Below are 19,064 nucleotides of genomic sequence, written 5' to 3' on the forward strand. Positions count from 1 at the left end.
GATATCCAGCATTTTGCAGTAAAAAGTGAACACTTAATTTGTGCTCAACTCATTTGAAGAAGTGTTTACTGGATTATCTTGGTACGTGACCTTCATCTCGTCTGGCTGACACCAGCTCTGTGTAGTCACATGGGCCACATCAGCCAGGCTACTCTTCATCACCTTTCTAGGTTGAATGCACTGATTGTAAGTCACTTTGGACACGGTAAGTCTGCTAAATGGCCAAAATGTACTTTTGGAAGAGAGAGGACGAGAACCAGTCGAAAAAAGATCCATGGGTCCTGGAGTAGAACAACTTTATTCTCTGTTAGGAGACATCTGTACAGTAATATCAAATGCCACTTTATTTTCAGATTTGTTTTTAAAGTTTAACATCCGCACTATGCAAACATTGACAAAATAGTTGACCAAAAATAAGACTACTCAAAGCTTGCCAGGAAGGTCAAGACGATCTGCTTAAGCTGGGCATCTGCGGTTTCTGAGATTTTGCCATCAGCTCTGCAAGCAGAAACAAAAGGTGTTAAAATATGTTCACGCCATGGTACGATAACGTACAAAAGGAGTTCAATAACAATACTGAACATAAAGCTAAAGCTGGCAAAACGTGGTGGTAGTTGATTTGATTTACCTAATTTGTGCTAGGAGGTCCTGGTGCTGGCTGAGAACATGTTGAAGAAAATCCTTCTCAAACTTTGTGATCTTGGTTGGGTCCATTTTGTCCAAGTGTCCCCTCACACCAGCATAGATGACTGTAACCTGCTCCTCAATGGCCATGGGGCCTGCAGGTCAAAAGGAATGCAGTCAGTCACATTGGCAAGGGACTAAATGAAGCACAGCAGTAAACAGAGTAAACTTTACTAAGGATGACCAGCTGGAAATACAGAGCTCAGTTTCATCTACACAAGCAATTTATTTAACAGGGACCGTGCACACATTAATCAACATTTCAGTTGATGAAAATCATACAAATGTGAATAGAACATCACATCCTAGGAGATACTCACAGTACTGCCCCTGCTTGAGGAGCTCAGTAAGGCGAACACCACGGTTCAGAAGCTGCTGGGTGGCAGCGTCCAAGTCGGAACCAAACTGTGCGAAGGCAGCCACCTCACGGTACTGGGCCAGCTCCAGCTTCATGGTACCAGCCACCTTTACCAGGGAGGAAACAGGATCAGTCTTTTTGTTTTTTTAACTAGGCAAGTTAGTAAAGAACAAGTTCTTATTTACAATGACGGCCTACCCCGGCCAAACCTGGACGACACTGGGCCAAATGTGCGCCGCACTATGGGACTCCCAATCACAGCCGGATATGATACAGCCTGGATTCGAACCAGTGACTGTATTGACGCCTCTTGCACTGAGATGCAGTGCCTTAGACTGCTGCGCCACTTGGAAGTCAAAAGTGTGATGCTTTCCCCTTCGTGTGAGTTTCTAAGGCAGGTGCCTAAAGCCAAATGACAAATACTGGGGAAAGAAATTAGTGGCCCACCTGCTTCATGGCTTTGGTCTGGGCGGCAGAGCCGACACGTGACACAGACAGACCTACGTTGATGGCTGGTCGAATACCTTTGTAGAACAACTCAGTCTCCAAGAAAATCTGAGAGGAAAGAAGCATGAGTGGAGTCATGGGTTCAGTGTTTCAATAGAGTAAACACCGAAACAGTCAATCAATCCTAAAATGACAAAGTGCCATTACCAAAAATGGCAAATCAGGAATAAATGCGAGGATAGGTTTGAGGTAGCTCCATTTAAAATCAGATCGTTAGAGTTATATTTTCAGCTCCTGATTAATTATAAAATCCTTCTTTTAGCACACCTGTCCGTCTGTGATGGAGATGACATTGGTTGGAATGTAGGCGGAAACATCACCGGCCTGGGTCTCAATGACGGGCAGGGCGGTGAGGGAGCCACCGCCGAAGTTTTCGTTCATCTTGGCTGCTCTCTCTAGCAAACGAGAATGGAGGTAGAACACATCCCCAGGGTAGGCCTCACGACCGGGGGGACGACGTAGCAGCAGGGACATCTGACGGTAAGCCACAGCCTGTGACAGGTGGGAAGCAAGGTTTGAGTCACATGAAGGTTGAGCATAGAATAAGTGCCACCCTATACCCCATCGTGTTTTACTGCATTGTCAGAGCCACATAGGGCTGCTGGAAGTAGTGTATTAACTGAGGAATAGAGTTATTTAAGATCAACCTTAATCACATTTCAACCTCCGAGCCCCATCGCGTGAACTGACCTGCTTGGACAAATCGTCGTAAATGATGAGCGCGTGCTTGCCATTGTCTCTGAAGAACTCTCCCATGGAGCAGCCAGAGTAAGGGGCCAGGTACTGCAGGGGAGCGGCATCGGAGGCTGTGGCGGACACCACAATGGTGTACCTCATGGCGTCGGCGTCAGTCAGCCTCTTCACTAGCTGGGCCACGGTGGATCTCTTCTGACCAATGGCGACGTAGATGCAGTACAGCTTCTTCTTCTCATCAGTGCCATCGTTGAAGCGCTTCTGGTTGATAATGGTGTCGATGGCAATGGCGGTTTTGCTATGAAGGAAAGACACTGGAATGAAGATTGTATCATTTATAAAAACTCAAGTGAATGACAAAACATGCATGTGTAACAGCAGTGCATTCTGTTCTGCTCCAAGTGGGAAACGAACGAACAAGCAACCTTCTGCACAACACATACAACTCAAAGCCAACCGTCTTAGCCAACACACCAAGTGACCAGTCTGTCACTCTGAGCGACACTTGCCTTTAGATCTTAAGGAAGGTGTGAGGTCACCGATGTACTCCAGCCAATTTGCTACAGGTGATTTCCGCATCCACTACACATGTATGACCATAAGTCGACATATGACATGTCTACCATGAAAAACACAAGTAGCTGATTAACAGGTCTTTACTTGACCATTGTCCTCAATAACAAGATGAACTGCTGGTTTAGGAATAAGACATAGGTGGATAAGACAGACATTCCTTAATTTTTCCCCTCCAATTTTTTCCATTAGCAACTACTACAACTCAAGTTCGCAAGGTCGAGGAATTGAATACCGAGCCGAGCCAGTCACTAAACTATTCACACCTGTAGGGCTATAGACTTACCCAGTCTGCCTGTCACCGATGATCAGCTCACGCTGACCTCGGCCAATGGGCACCAGGCTGTCCACGGCCTTGATGCCAGTCTGCATGGGCTCTCTAACAGAAATACGGGGGATAATGCCAGGGGCCTTAAGACCCACACGCCTACGGATGCTGGACCCAAGGGGACCCTACAAAGAAGCAGTAGCAAAGAAAATATTACTTTACACCCATCACTATCAGTTATCTAGGCCAGCGGTACCGTTTCCTTTCCGGGTACCACCAAATCACTGTCAAAAGTTTGAGTACCACCATTCGCGGAGTTGCAGATATCTTTTTTTTATTTAAAATATCTTAGCGGTCAGATTTGGAATACATTTCATCAGCAACTAACAGATTAAAGGCCTATTATTACATATGGATTTTTGCTAAACATATGCACTGTGATAAGTAATATAAACATTATAGTCCCAACTTATTTATAAAAATAAATAAAACATTCGAACTGCAGTACCCCCGCGGGCCACCAGATGTCAGCAGACAATAGGTTGAAAAACACTGATCTTGGCCCAGAATATTCTCAAAAGTAGATGCAGTAATGCACAACATAAACTGCAGTATAGTGCTGACATCAACAAAGAGCAAGAAGCGAGAGGCTAATCTTCTCTGCAGTCATCACACAGCATAGCAGGAGTGAGAAGCATACGCATGCACAAGTGCTGATCCTATGCGAGTGCATCATCATGCAATGCACTCATCTGCAATGCCTTTGGTTCACCCTGCTGGTCATGGCAACCTCATAACACTGAGGCTCAGTTTAACGCTGTAAATCCTATTGCTTATCATAACCCACGAGTAAACCTCAGGGCAAATCCTGACCTTGCCGTCGATGGCATTTCCCAGAGCGTCCACCACACGACCCAGCAGCTGTTCACCGACGGGCACGTCCACGATGGCTCCAGTTCTCTTGACGATATCGCCCTCCTTGATGAGCTTGTCATTACCGAACACCACAACACCGACATTGTCAGGCTCCAAGTTAAGAGACATGCCCTGGATGAGATTAGAGAACACTGTTACTCAAGAGTTCAGAGTTTCGGTAGAATAGACCAGCAGACAACAACACGTCGCTGGATAGCGTTATGTGAGAATAGTAGAAAGAAAGAAACAGAATGGCAAACTCAGCTATCCACCTCAGGGATTTACTTTTCATTCAATAATCTACGAGGTATGTTGACAGACATCACTGTTGAGCATGGCACTTGCTCAATGGTACACCTGCAGTATATATCACCCCCCGCAAAGACTTGTTATGTCATCATCAGCTTGCAAGTCATCACACACCACTGACGGCCTCACCTTAAGCCCGGAGGAGAACTCCACCATCTCCTCAGCCTGCACGTTCCTGAGACCATACACTCTGGCAATACCATCACCGATGGAGAGCACGCGACCAGTCTCCTCCAGGTCAGCGCTAGTGTCAGCACCCAGGATCTTCTCCTCCAGAATGGACGAGACCTCTGCTGTTCCTGCAGTACACATGCATGACATTTGAGAGTTAACCAAATAATCAGACTTCGGGGAAACTGAGAAGATGCCATGAAGATGAAGATGCTACTTTTACCGAGAATACATTTTGAATGGCAACATGGGCTGCTCAAGACAATAACGGTTGTTCCTACCCCCAAGCTATAAAAAAATGTCTTAGTATCCACTTTCTCAAGGGACTTTGCTACTACAAAGTTTGGCAACATGTATCAGTCAAGAACTCTGACCCGTCTTGGCCATCCATGGCTTTGTGGTGTGCAGGTGCCTGGCTCCTACACATGCAGCAGCATAAACATTTTTGGAAACCTGCAAGGACAGTGGTTGAGATCATTTTACAATTGAAATCCTTTAAATGCAAAATAGTGACCCTCAAATCTGCATCATATATACATATTTTGAATAGAGTAATGATACAGTGTTACTAGTTTACCATACATGTTTAAAATTACCCTGCCATTAAACTGTGCCTCCTATTTCTCTTGCTTCTTCTCACTGTCAACTGTCAGTGGATGAGTTGCGATGTTGATAGGCATCATTAATTCGCAAACGATCAACAAAATGCACTGAGCATGTATAACAAACAATTAAGTTGTGCCACTTGGCTGACAAGATACATAACATTACAACATTAACTATAGTGTAACGCCTCTGGGTGAACTACTGTCATTTTGATCTGGTCATCGGAGGTAAAAAAAATAAATAATAATAATAAATAAAATTGGGTGCTTTAAAGAAAAGTGGGGACTCCGGAAAAGGGTAGAAACATGACATCAGTGATCTTAATGCCGGGGCACTAGAAAGATTCCGAGTTGGAATTCCGAGTTGGATGACTGTTCAAAAATATTTGTCACAGTTAGAGCTCGTTTACTAACCCCACCTCCCCTGTAACCTTTATTTAATTTGGCAAGTCAGTTAAAAACAAATTATTATTTACAATTAACGTTACGGCCAAACCCGGACGACGCTGGGACAAATGTGCGCAGCCCTATGAGACATCCATACAGTCACTTGACTGGTTGATTGATCACACAGCTATATCAATGTGTCAAAACTACAAATACCACTACCGGTATAGACTTTTACAATTATATTTATCTAACGTTAGGTGGAGATAGCTTGTGTAAACAGTCCAAGATGGCCGTCTGCATGCACGGACTAGTAATTTCACAATATTCGAACACATAGATGACGTGTTCACTTGCTAATCGGAACTAGGAAACTCGGAAATGTCCGATTTGTTAACTTGTCCATGCAATCCGGAATCCTTGGGACGTCCATACCCCATTGAAGTTACCATTTAAAAAAAGGGTAAGGTTTACGATTAGGGTTAAGGTAGGACCGCGGATAGCGCTAGCCCTTGCTGATTCGTTGAACGCGGCATGTGTATAACTACATCCGGTTATTACGTCTGACATTTCAGAGTATCCCAGTTTCCGACTAGAACATGAACGCGGGAATAACTATTTCAAAAAGTATAAAAACACAACCCAGACAACACAAACAAAATCTTACAAATCCAGCCCGTCGGGGAAGGGTGCGGACAAGGGCCGCGGCAACGCGAACTGACAGCATAGCTATTAATGTTTCTACGCGGATTTGTCCAACTACACCTACTGGTTAAATCACGTAAAGAAGATGGAGGACAGGGTAAAAAATGATACTGTGAACCGGAAATATTTGCAAAATCATATGAAATAATTGTTTAATTAATGCTATAAACTGCATTTATTATTAGATTAGATTGGATATGAATATTGTCATCATAAACTCGGATACAATCTTGTTTATGTCAATCTATTTGAACACTCATGGGCAGACCAAACACTACTTCCGTTTTAAATAAAGAGTTTTTTTTTCTCATTGGCTGGTCTATTTCAAACATCCAATCAAATACATCACAAACCGGAAGCTGTTGAATGAACGGTGCGCGGGAAACGTTTCGGTTCAGTCAGGATTCCCATTACTTTCAGAAAGCTACTCTCAGCCGAGTGTCAGTCTTTTACTGTATTGTTTGTCTGGGCTGCCCGTTGATATGTGTGATAAGAACAAGAAGGTAGTGTTAATAGCAGAGATGTTGATTGTGCTCTTATTTTGATAAATTTCAGTTTTTTTTAAACCATCTCTCAGGGCTGTAAATCTATGCTAACAAGCAAGTGAGTTAGCTGTAAACTTGGTGTTTGTTTACACTTTTCAGGTGAGCAAGTGGCTCAGCACAGTCTTTGGAGATCAAACTATTCCAGAATATGAAGTTAACACACGGACTGTCGACATACTGTACCAGCTTGCAGAAGCAAGTGAAGTTCGATGCAATGAGACTTCCCTGCTCATTGAGGATCAGAAACAGAAAACTTCTGAGTATCAGGCTGATGGTAAAGTGAACATTGCATGTACTGTTAAATAAATCTTAAGTGGTAACCTGAATGATTGAGACACTTGGGGAATATTATGTGTCACTGTGTCAACTTCAAGCCCCACTCTGGCTGACATGTCAATACAGTAATGTTGTCTAGACACACAGCTGGGTCTTTCTTTTTTGCACTGTAATGTTGTTCCTTTGATTTAAAATCAATCTTTCTAGGTGTTCATCTCCAGAATGTTGTTTTACAAGGAGTGGGCTTATCCTCTGGAAGCTTGTCAAAACCAGCATCAGACTACCTGTCAGCATTGGTGGCAAACGCTAAGGTACTTGGTGTCCGAGACACCTCTCTGAGCAGGTAATGCACTGATGTACAATGCTGCCTATTAAAATAAGTACACACAATGGCACTCACAGAAAGCCATACAAGATGTTTTCTCATGATGAACTTGCAAGAACATAATCTTACATCCATGCTGTTTGTTTAGCTTTGTGCCAGCGGTGAATAATTTGACCAATGAGCTTCTGGAATCTGAAAAGACGGACAGGAGACTTGATAGGGAGCTTAATGCACTCAGAAATAAACTTGGGTCCGTTCTTGTTCTACGGAAAACCTTCCAAGAGTAAGAGGATCACACAGTCATGAACCTGAAATGTTAAATTACTTTAAATGCTCACATCTGTAAAGCTCTAGAGTTCATTAATCTACGTAATCATCTGACTACAGGGACATCAAGAAAACAATGAAAGCTCAAGAGGTGGAGAGTGCCAAAGCAGAAGAAAGACTGCTGAATATGGACTTTGTCAAAGCAAAATCCAAAGACCTCTCATACCGAAACAAGAAGGCAGAGGTCAGTGGCTTTGACTTCTGTCATCTTATGTGCTGTTAATGTTTACTCCCTTTTTCTTCACAGGTCAAGATATCCTTTGTGGTTCGCTTCTGGTTTTGAGATGTTGGATTGGGGTAGCTTTTGATTTATTGAGCTGGGAAGTCAAAAGTCAACCTTGGAAACATTCTCAGGTGGTTAGGGCTTTTTGACTGGTAGAAATGCATTTATGTTAATCTTTTGTCATAAGCAGTGCATTTTCATTCTCTCACCCTCAGGACCAGCTAACATCCAGACACATGGAGAATCGAATCTCCCACCAAGCTCTGATGGAGCTATGTGAGGTATCCTCATGTTATGATGGAAGTGTTGGCTGTTCTGCTTTGCTGTGAAATGTATTGCAATGACTTTCTGTTCTTCCCTTTGCAGCAAGTCTACACGTTGAAACAAGAAATTCTACCTTTGTCAAAGAAACTCGAACCCTACAGAGATTTGAGCCCAGTTAAGAAATGTTTTATTTTTTAACTGACTTTTAATTTTCCTTTTATTTTGGTGATATGCTCTGCTTAATGATATCGTTGTTCCCTAGAGTCCATCTCTTGCTCAAGTGAAAATTGAAGAGGCAAAGCGAGAATTGGTGAGTTTTGCCATTCTACAATACAACACGAATATTGTGATGTTACTGTACATTGTCAATTATATTTGAATTGAACTGTTTTCTCCTTGTTTAAGGCTGCAGTTGATGCTGAACTGGAGATGAAGGTGGACTTCATGAATTCCTCCTTGCCTAAAGGGCGGCCTTTAAAATGACACATGAATTTGGTGGATTGTAATTGTAGAAAGTATATGTAATGATAATAAATGTCAATGAAAATCGTAATATGTTTTTCATCCAACTTGTCATGGGCTGCTTGGGCTATATATTTTTTCAAAATGTGTTAACTAAACGGGGAACTTATTTGTCTTATGAGATCTAAAATGTGGTTGGAGGCTCCGTTTTGGAGGATGTGATGCAATCACAGAGCTTCCGGAGGCATGCAGGGTCCAAATTGAGCTCCGTATCACTGCGCATCCCAAATATTGTAACAATACGGAGAGCTCCATATATCTCTGCATTTACATGATTGTTTGACAGTAGGTGGGGGCAGGAGGTCCTGTATAAATGCAAACTCAATTCCTTGTCAACAGCTCTACACCACTGCTCTGTGAAGTGCAAGTTGTATGAATGCCATGACGTCTTCAAAGGCCGTATCACCGTAAATGCTGCACGGCAGATGACGGATTGACCATACCGTGCCTTTTCCACTGTACAAAACATTAGGTGCACAGTGCCTTTTACATTGAGTTTGCTAAACATTGGAGCACCCATTTTTGCCTTCAATTCGTCAGGGCATGGACTACAAAGTGTCAAAAGCGTTCCACAGGGATGCTGACCCATGTTGACTCCATTGCTTCCCACAGTTGTTTCAAGTTGACTGGATGACCTTTGGGCGGTGGACCATTCCTGATACACACAGGAATAATAACTGAAAAACTCAGCAGTGTTGCAGTTCTTGACACACTCAAACAGGTGCGCCTGGCACCTACTACCATACCCTGCTTTTTATTTAACCTTTAACTGCAAGTAATTTAGGAACACATTCTTATTTACAATGCCCATTCACCGTCTGAATGGCACAAACATTTCGCAAGGCTTAAAATGTTTTATTTAACCTTTCATCTACACCGAATTACGTGGACTTAACAGAGTTTCCCATCATAAGGGATCATAGCTTTCACCTGCATTTACCTGGAAATAGGGAATTCTTCCATTGTAGCCGTTATACCTTCAGTTGCAGATCGTTCGCCAAAAAACAATATTCATAGTGAGAAATGTTCACCTGATTTAGAATTCCTCAAAATCAAATGTAGACCGCATTATCTACCAAGAGAATTATCTTCGATTATAATCACAGCCGTATATATTCCCCCCCAAGCAGACACATCGATGGCTCTGAACGAACTTTATTTGACTCTTTGCAAACGAATCCATACATCCTGAGGCTGCATTTATTGTTGCTGGGGATTTTAACAAGGCTAATCTGAAAACAAGACTCCCTAAAATGTATCAGCATATCGATTGCGCCACCAGGGCTGGCAAAACCTTGGATCACTGTTATTCTAACTTCCGCGAAGCATACAAGGCCCTGCCCCGCCCCCCTTTCGGAAAAGCTGACCACGACTCCATTTCGCTGATCCCTGCCTACAGACAGAAACTAAAACAAGAAGCTCACACGCTGAGGTCTGTCCAACGCTGGTCCGACCAAGCTGATTCCACACTCCAAGACTGCTTCCATCACGTGGACTGGGACATGTTTCGTATTGCGTCAGGCAACAACATTGAGGAATACGCTGATTCGGTGTGCGAGTTCATTAGAACGTGCTTTGAAGATGTCGTTCCCATAGCAACGATTAAAACATTCCCTAACCAGAAACCGTGGATTGATGGCAGCATTTGTGTGAAACTGAAAGCGCGAACCACTGCTTTTAATCAGAGCAAGGTGACTGGTAACATGACCGAATACAAACAGTGCAGCTATTCCCTCCGTAAGGCTATCAAACAAGCTAAGCGTCAGTATAGAGACAAAGTAGAATCTCAATTCAACGGCTCAGACACAAGAGGTATGTGGCAGGGTCTACAGTCAATCACGGACTACAAGATGAAATCCAGCTCAGTCACGGACCAGGATGTCTTGCTCCCAGACAGACTAAATAACTTTTTTGCCCGCTTTGAGGACAATACAGTGCCACTGACACGGCCTGCAACGGAAACATGCGGTCTCTCCTTCACTGCAGCCGAGGTGAGTAAAACATTGAAACGTGTTAACCCTCGCAAGGCTGCAGGCCCAGACGGCATCCCCAGCCGCGCCCTCAGAGCATGCGCAGACCAGCTGGCTGGTGTGTTTACGGACATATTCAATCAATCCCTATACCAGTCTGCTGTTCCCACATGCTTCAAGAGGGCCACCATTGTTCCTGTTCCCAAGAAAGCTAAGGTAACTGAGCTAAACGACTACCGACCCGTAGCACTCACTTCCGTCATCATGAAGTGCTTTGAGAGACTAGTCAAGGACCATATCACCTCCACCCTACCTGACACCCTAGACCCACTCCAATTTGCTTACCGCCCAAATAGGTCCACAGACGACGCAATCTCAACCACACTGCACACTGCCCTAACCCATCTGGACAAGAGGAATACCTATGTGAGAATGCTGTTCATCGACTACAGCTCGGCATTTAACACCATAGTACCCTCCAAGCTCGTCATCAAGCTCGAAACCCTGGGTCTCGACCCCGCCCTGTGCAACTGGGTACTGGACTTCCTGACGGGCCGCCCCCAGGTGGTGAGGGTAGGCAACAACATCTCCACCCCGCTAATCCTCAACACTGGGGCCCCACAAGGGTGCCTTCTGAGCCCTCTCCTGTACTCCCTGTTCACCCACGACTGCGCGGCAACGCACGCCTCCAACTCAATCATCAAGTTTGCGGACGACATTACAGTGGTAGGCTTGATTACCAACAACGACGTGACGGCCTATAGGGAGGAGGTGAGGGCCCTCGGAGTGTGGTGTCAGGACAATAACCTCACACTCAACGTCAACAAAACTAAGGAGATGATTGTGGACTTCAGGAAACAGCAGAGGGAACACCCCCCTATCCACATCGATGGAACAGTAGTGGAGAGGGTAGTAAGTTTTAAGTTCCTCGGCATACACATCACAGACAAACTAAATTGGTCCACTCACACAGACAGCATCGTGAAGAAGGCGCAGCAGCGCCTCTTCAACCTCAGGAGGCTGAAGAAATTCGGCTTGTCACCAAAAACACTCACAAACTTCTACAGATGCACAATCGAGAGCATCCTGGCGGGCTGTATCACCGCCTGGTACGGCAACTGCTCCGCCCACAACCGTAAGGCTCTCCAGAGGGTAGTGAGGTCTGCACAACGTATCACCGGGGGCAAACTACCTGCCCTCCAGGACACCTACACCGCCCGATGTTACAGGAAGGCCATAAAGATCATCAAGGACAACACCCACCCGAGCCACTGCCTGTTCACCCCGCTATCATCCAGAAGGCGAGGTCAGTACAGGTACATCAAAGCTGGGACCGAGAGACTGAAAAACAGCTTCTATCTCAAGGCCATCAGACTGTTAAACAGCAACCACTAACATTGAGTGGCTGCTGCCAACACACTGACTCAACTCCAGCCACTTTAATAATGGGAATTGATGGGAAAGGATGTAAAATATATCACTAGCCACTTTAAACAATGCTACCTAATATAATGTTTACATACCCTACATTATTCATCTCATATGTATACGTATATACTGTACTCTATCATCTACTGCATCCTTATGTAATACATGTATCACTAGCCACTTTAGCTATGCCACTTTGTTTACATACTCATCTCATATGTTTATACTGTACTCGATACCATCTACTGTATCTTGCCTATGCTGCTCTGTACCATCACTCATTAATATCTTTATGTACATATTCTTTATCCCCTTACACTGTGTATAAGATATTAGTTTTGGAATTGTTAGTTAGATTACTTGTTGGTTATTACTGTACTGTCGGAACTGGAAGCACAAGCATTTCGCTACACTCGCATTAACATCTGCTAACCATGTGTATGTGACAAATAAGATTTGATTTGACTGTGTGATGCGCTGGCCTGGTAGCACATCACACAGTCCGACCAAAACAAAGACCTTCCACAGGAGGTTGTTGGCACCTTTAATTGGGGAGGATGGGGTTCGTCATAATGGCTGGAGCAGAGTTGGTGGAATGGTATCAAATGCACACACATGGTGTCCATGTGTTTAATGCAATGCCATTTGCTCACTTCTAGCCATTATGTGCTGTCCTCCCCTCAGCAGCTTTCTTTGAGATCGACACGCATGCAAAAGGCATATTCTCTGGTTTTTGGAGAACCATATGACACTGAACACAGACATAAGATACTTTTTTGCCCCTCCATTCAGAAGAAAACGTGTATTTGCAAGAACGGCTTAGTTTAAAAATGACTTTAGACCCTTTCTACTAGACAAGGTATAACGGCTACTATGGTAGAATTCACATTTTGCCGTTTTAATGTAAAGTCACGATTGTGTGCACCTACAAGTAGTACTGATTATGTTACGTTTCACTATATTGGATCAGTCCAATAGACTTTACGTGTTGCTGTGCGTTTTGTTGCCAACCTTACTTTGCTACCTGACAACTTTACGGTTTTTACTTTTTAATTACCGTTTATATTTTTTAGTTTTTCCCTCACTCAACTTTTTTACTCTGGACGTGGTTCGTCAGGACCTCCAACAGCTAAGTAGTAACATTAACATGATGCCTTCTAATTGCAGTCGCTGTACTCATAATATACAGGAGAAAGATCGCCTTACGGCGAGGATAGCTGTGCTGGAAGCCCAGCTTCAGACGCAATCGTTAGGCAAGGGTAATTTCAGTGTAGGAAAGGATGAAACAGCGTCTGTGCCACCAGTAAGTACAGATGGTAACGTTAGTAGAAATCTCCTCGCACTGTCCCTGCAGCCGGACAACTTTCTCATGGTTTCTGGAGGGAAATGCTGTAGGAATGCTCATTCAGCCGACAGAAACTTTCAACCGGTTTTCCCCATTTAAGCAGCGAGTCCGAGACGCCAAAGTTTCCCACCAACTCCATTACCCGCAGTATTAGACTTAAAACTAATCATCCAGCGTTCATACACTGTTTACCTGGGGGCAGGGCTACCGAAGTTAAGGCTAATCTGAAGATGGTGCTGGCTATAATTGGCGAGTATAGAGATATTGTTATCCACGTCGGCACCAACGATGTTAGGATGAAACAGTCACCAAGAGCAACATATAGCTTCAGCGTGTAAATCAGCTAGAAAAATGTCGGCATCGAGTAATTGTCTCTGGCCCCCTCCCGGTTAGGGGGAGTGATGAGCTCTACAACTGTCTCACAACTCAATCGCTGGTTAAACTGTTTTTTGCCCCTCCCAAAAGATATAATTTATCGATAATTGTCCCTCTTTCTGGGACTCACCCACAAACAGGACCAAGCCTGGCCTGCTGAGAAGTTATGGACTCCATCCTAGCTGGAGGGGTGCTCTCATTTTATCTACCAACATAGACAGGGCTCTAACTCCTCTAGCTCCACAATGAAATAAGGTGCAGGCCATGCAACAGGCTGTTAGCCAGCCTGCCAGTTTAGTGGAGTCTGCCATTAGCACAGTCGGTGTAGTCAGTTTAGCTATCCCCATTGAGACCGTGTCTGTGCCTCGACCTAGGTTGGGCAAAACTAAACATTGTTCGCTTTAGCAATCTCCCTAGGATAAAGACCTCCATTCCTGCATTATTGAAAGAGATCGTGATACCTCACATCTCAAAATAGGGCTACGTAATGTTAGATCCCTTACTTCAAAGGCAGTTATAGGCAATGAACTAATCACTGATCATAATCTTGATGTGATTAGCCAGACTGAAACAAGGCTTAAGCCTGATGAATGTACTGTGTTAAATGAGGCCTCACCTCCTGGTTACACTAGTGACAATATCCCCCGTGCATCCCGCAAAGGTGGAGGTGTTGCTGACATTTACGATAGCAAATTTCAATTAACAAAAAAAAATAATACGTTTTCATCTTTTGAGCTTCTAGTCATGAAATCTATGCAGCTTACTCAATCACTTTTTATAGCTACTGTTTACAGGCCTCCTGGACAATATACAGCGTTCCTCATTGAGTTCCCTGAATTCCTATCGGACCTTGTAGTCATAGCAGATAATATTCACATTTTTGGTGACTTTAATATTCACATGGAAAATGTCCACAGACCCACTCCAAAAGGCTTTCGGCACCATCATCGACTCAGTGCGTTTTGTCCAACATGTCTCTGGACCTACTCACTGTCACAGTCATACTCTGGATCTAGTTTTGTCCCATGGAATAAATGTTGTGGATCTTAATGTTTTTCCTTATAGTCCTGGACTACTGGACCACCATTTTATTACGTTTGCAATTGCAACAAATAATCTGCTCAGACCCCAACTAAGGAGCATCAAAAGCCGTGCTATAAATTCACAGACAACACAAAGATTCCTTGATGCCCTTCCAGACTCCCTCTGCCTACCCAAGGATGTCAGAGGACAAAAATCAGTTAACCACCTGAGGAACTCAATTTAACCTTGCGCAATACCCAAGATGCAGTTGCACCCCTAATAACTAAAAACATTTCCCATAAGAAACTAGCTCCCTGGTATACAGGAAATACCCGAACTCTGAAGCAAGCTTCCAGAAAATTGGAACGGAAATGGCGCCACACCAAACTGGAAGTCTTCCGACTAGCTTAGAAATACAGTACCGTGCAGAATCGAAGAGCCCTCGCTGCTGCTCGATCATCCTATTTTTCCAACTTAATTGAGGAAAATAAGAACAATCCAAAATGTATTTTTGATACTGTCGCAAAGCTAAAACTAAAAAGCAGCATTCCCCAAGTGAGGAGGGCTTTCAGCTCAGCAGTAATAAATTCATGAACTTCTTTGAGGAAAAGATCATGATTATTAGAAAACAAATTACGGACTCTTTAAATCTGCATATTCCTTCCAAGCTCAGATGTCCTGAGTCTGCACAATTCTGCCAGGACCTAGGATCAAGAGAGACACTCAAATGTTTTAGTACTCTATCTCTTGACATAATGATGAAAATAATCATGGCCTCTAAACCTTCAAGCTGCATACTGGACCCTATTCCAACTAAACTACTGAAAGAGCTGCTTCCTGTGCTTGGCCCTCCTATGTTGAACATAATAAACGGCTCTCTATCCACCGGATGTGTACCAAATTCACCAGAAGTGGCAGTAATAAAGCCTCTCTTGAAAAAGCCAAACCTTGACCCAGAAAATATAAAAAACTATCGGCCTATATCGGATCTCCCATTCCTCTCAAAATTTTTAGAAAAGGCTGTTGCGCAGCAACTCACTGCCTTCCTGAAAACAAACAATGTATACGAAATCATTCAGTCTGGTTTTAGATCCCATCATAGCACTGAGACTGCACTTGTGAAGGTGGTAAGTGGCCTTTTAATGGCATCAGACCGAGGCTCTGCATCTGTCCTCGTGCTCCTAGACCTTAGTGCTGCTTTTGATACCATCGATCACCACATTCTTTTGGAGAGATTGGAAACCCAAATTGGTCTAGACGGACATGTTCTAGCCTGTTTTAGATCTTATCTGTCGGAAAGATATCAGTTTGTCTCTGTGAATGGTTTGTCCTCTGACAAATTAACTGTAAATTTTGGTGTTCCTCAAGGTTCCGTTTTAGGACCACTATTGTTTTCACTGTATATTTTACCTCTTGGGGATGTCATTCGAAAACATAATGTTAACTTTCACTGCTATGCGGATGACACACAGCTGTACATTTCAATGAACCATGGTGAAGCCCCAAAATTGCCCTCGCTAGAAGTCTGTGTTCCAGACATAAGGAAGTGGATGGCTGCAAACGTTCTACCTTTAAACTTGGACAAAACAGAGATGCTTGTTCTTGGTCCCAAGCAACAAAGAGATCTTCTGTTAAATCTGACAATTAATCTTAATGGTTGCACAGTCGTCTCAAATAAAACTGTGAAGGACCTCTGCGTTACTCCAGGCCCTGATCTCTCTTTTGAATAACATATCAAGACTGTTTCAAGGACAGCTTTTTTCCATCGATGTAACATTGCAAAAATCAGAAACTTTCTGTCGAAAAATTATGCAGAAAAATGTATCCATGCTTTTGTTACTTCTAGGTTAGACTACTGCAATGCTCTACTTTCCGGCTACCCGGATAAAGCACTAAATAAACTTCAGTTAGTGCTAAATACGTCTGCTAGAATCCTGACTAGAACCAAAAAAATGGATCATATTACTCCTGTGCAAGCCTCCCTACACTGGCTTCCTGTTAAGGGAAGGGCTGATTTTTCAAGGTTTTACTGCTAACCTACAAAGCATTACATGGGCTTGCTCCTACCTATCTCTCTGATTTGGTCCTGCTGTACATACCTACACATACGCTACGGTCACAAGACGAAGGTCTCCTAATTGTCCCTAGAATTTCTAAGCAAACAGCTGGATGCAGGGCTTTCTCCTATAGAGATCCATTTTTATGGAATGGTCTACCTACCCATGTGAGAGACGCAGACTCGGTCTCAACCTGTAAGTCTTTACTGAAGACTCATCTCTTCAGTGGGTCATATGATTGAGTGTAGTCTGGCCCAGGAGTGTGAAGGTGAACGGAAAGGCTCTGAAGCAACGAGCCGCCCATGCTGCCTCCGCCTGGCCGTTTCCCCTCTTTCCACTGGGATTCTCTGCCTCTAACCCTATTACAGGGGCTGAGTCACTGGCTTACTGGTGCTCTTTCATGCCGTCCCTAGGAGGGGTGCGTCATTTGAGTGGGTTGAGTCACTGACGTGATCTTCCTGTCTGGGTTGCCCCCCCCCACTTGGGTTGTGCCGTGGCGGAGGTCTTTGTGGGCTATACTCGGCCTTGTCTCAGGATGGTAAGTTGGTGGTTGAAGATATCCATCTAGTGGTGTGGGGGCTGTGCTTTGGCAAAGTGGGTGGGGTTATATCCTTCCTGTTTGGCCCTGTCCGGGGGTATCATCGGATGGGGCCACAGTGTTTCCTGACCCCTCCTGTCTCAGCCTCCAGTATTTATGCTGCAGTAGTTTTTCGGGGGGCTAGGGTCAGTTTGTTATATCGGGAGTACTTCTCCTGTCTTATCCGGTGTCCTGTGTGAATTTAAGTATGCTCTTTCTAATTCTCTCTTTCTCTCTTTCTTTCTCTCTCTCGGAGGACCTGAGCCCTAGGACCATGCCTCAGGACTACCTGGCATGAGGACTCCTTGCTGTCCCCAGTCCACCTGGCCGTGCTGCTTCTCCAGTTTCAACTGTTCAGCACCTGAGGTGCTGACTTTTTGCACCCTCGACAACTACTGTGATTATTATTATTTGACCATGCTGGTCATTTATGAACATTTGAACATCTTGGCCATGTTCTGTTATAATCTCCACCCGGCACAGCCAGAAGAGGGCCACCCCTCATAGCCTGGTTCCTCTCTAGGTTTCTTCCTCGGTTTTTGCCTTTCTATGGAGTTATTCCTAGCCACCATGCTTCTACACCTGCATTGCATGCTGTTTAGGGTTTCTGCTGGGGTTCTGTACAGCACTTTGAGATATCAGCTGATGTACAGTGCCTTGCGAAAGTATTCGGCCCCCTTGAACTTTGCGACCTTTTGCCACATTTCAGGCTTCAATCATAAAGATATAAAACTGTATTTTTTTGTGAAGAATCAACAACAAGTGGGACACAATCATGAAGTGGAACGACATTTATTGGATATTTCAAACTTTTTTAACAAATCAAAAACTGAAATTGGGCGTGAAAATTATTCAGCCCCCTTAAGTTAATACTTTGTAGCGCCACCTTTTGCTGTGAATACAGCTGTAAGTCGCTTGGGGTATGTCTATCAGTTTTGCACATCGAGAGACTGACATTTTTTCCCATTCCTCCTTGCAAAACAGCTCGAGCTCAGTGAGGTTGGATCGAGAGCATTTGTGAACAGCAGTTTTCAGTTCTTTCCACAGATTCTCGATTGGATTCAGGTCTGGACTTTGACTTGGCCATTCTAACACCTGGATATGTTTATTTTTGAACCATTCCATTGTAGATTTTGCTTTATGTTTTGGATCATTGTCTTGTTGGAAGACAAATCTCCGTCCCAGTCTCAGGTCTTTTGCAGACTCCATCAGGTTTTCTTCCAGAATGGACCTGTATTTGGCTCCATCCATCTTCCCATCAATTTTAACCATCTTCCCTGTCCCTGCTGAAGAAAAGCAGGCCCAAACCATGCTGCTGCCACCACCATGTTTGACAGTGGGGATGGTATGTTCAGGGTGATGAGCTGTGTTGCTTTTACACCAAACATAACGTTTTGCATTGTTGCCAAAAAGTTCAATTTTGGTTTCATCTGACCAGAGCACCTTCTTCCACATGTTTGGTGTGTCTCACAGGTGGCTTGTGGCAAACTTTAAACAACACTTTTTATGGATATCTTTAAGAAATGGCATTCTTCTTGCCACTCTTCCATAAAGGCCAGATTTGTGCAATATACGACTGATTGTTGTCCTATGGACAGAGTCTCCCACCTCAGCTGTAGATCTCTGCAGTTC

General features: G+C 44.0%; 2 protein-coding genes across 5 annotated transcripts; one reads left to right on the forward strand and one right to left on the reverse strand.

Moving 5' to 3' along the window:
• Window positions 1-279: 279 nt before the first annotated feature.
• Window positions 280-6,266, reverse strand: LOC135518194 (ATP synthase subunit alpha, mitochondrial). Of its 3 annotated transcripts, none has more exons than XM_064943163.1 (11): window positions 6,138-6,266; window positions 4,853-4,931; window positions 4,437-4,606; window positions 3,957-4,130; window positions 3,102-3,268; window positions 2,240-2,540; window positions 1,817-2,041; window positions 1,490-1,597; window positions 1,005-1,149; window positions 629-779; window positions 280-498 (listed from the first exon to the last, which is right to left on the reverse strand). In XM_064943163.1, exons 1-11 carry the CDS (start codon window positions 6,195-6,197, stop codon window positions 420-422), a joined length of 1,659 nt encoding a protein of 552 aa, XP_064799235.1. In that variant the 5' UTR covers window positions 6,198-6,266; the 3' UTR covers window positions 280-419. The 3 variants fall into 3 exon arrangements, with proteins under 3 accessions (XP_064799235.1, XP_064799236.1, XP_064799237.1); XM_064943164.1 differs by lacking the exon at window positions 6,138-6,266 and adding an exon at window positions 5,075-6,131; XM_064943165.1 differs by lacking the exons at window positions 3,102-3,268; window positions 4,853-4,931.
• A 289-nt stretch (window positions 6,267-6,555) lies between these two features.
• On the forward strand, window positions 6,556-8,709 carry haus1 (HAUS augmin-like complex, subunit 1). Of its 2 annotated transcripts, none has more exons than XM_064943166.1 (9): window positions 6,556-6,678; window positions 6,820-6,994; window positions 7,204-7,339; window positions 7,470-7,604; window positions 7,709-7,832; window positions 8,087-8,152; window positions 8,238-8,309; window positions 8,398-8,445; window positions 8,541-8,709. In XM_064943166.1, the coding sequence occupies exons 1-9, from the start codon at window positions 6,658-6,660 to the stop codon at window positions 8,616-8,618; spliced, it is 855 nt and encodes a 284-aa protein (XP_064799238.1). In that variant the 5' UTR covers window positions 6,556-6,657; the 3' UTR covers window positions 8,619-8,709. The 2 variants fall into 2 exon arrangements, with proteins under 2 accessions (XP_064799238.1, XP_064799239.1); XM_064943167.1 differs by having other exon boundaries at window positions 7,234-7,339.
• The last annotated feature ends 10,355 nt before the right edge of the window (window positions 8,710-19,064 follow it).

The sequence above is a fragment of the Oncorhynchus masou genome, chromosome 28 (genome assembly GCF_036934945.1).
Source record: "Oncorhynchus masou masou isolate Uvic2021 chromosome 28, UVic_Omas_1.1, whole genome shotgun sequence".
Lineage (NCBI taxonomy): Eukaryota > Metazoa > Chordata > Actinopteri > Salmoniformes > Salmonidae > Oncorhynchus > Oncorhynchus masou.

Excerpts from the sequence above, each read along its gene's own strand:
- LOC135518194 (XM_064943163.1), bottom strand. The coding sequence starts at position 6,197 with ATGCTGTCAGTTCGCGTTGCCGCGGCCCTTGTCCGCACCCTTCCCCGA. Across the intron at positions 2,541-3,101 it reads ATCGGTGACAGGCAGACTGG|CAAAACCGCCATTGCCATCG; the intron begins GTAAGTCTATAG and ends TTTCCTTCATAG. Across the intron at positions 499-628 it reads GACCTCCTAGCACAAATTAG|AGCTGATGGCAAAATCTCAG; the intron begins GTAAATCAAATC and ends TTCTGCTTGCAG.
- haus1 (XM_064943166.1), top strand. The coding sequence starts at position 6,658 with ATGTGTGATAAGAACAAGAAG. Across the intron at positions 8,153-8,237 it reads CTCTGATGGAGCTATGTGAG|CAAGTCTACACGTTGAAACA; the intron begins GTATCCTCATGT and ends TTCCCTTTGCAG. Across the intron at positions 8,310-8,397 it reads CCTACAGAGATTTGAGCCCA|AGTCCATCTCTTGCTCAAGT; the intron begins GTTAAGAAATGT and ends GTTGTTCCCTAG.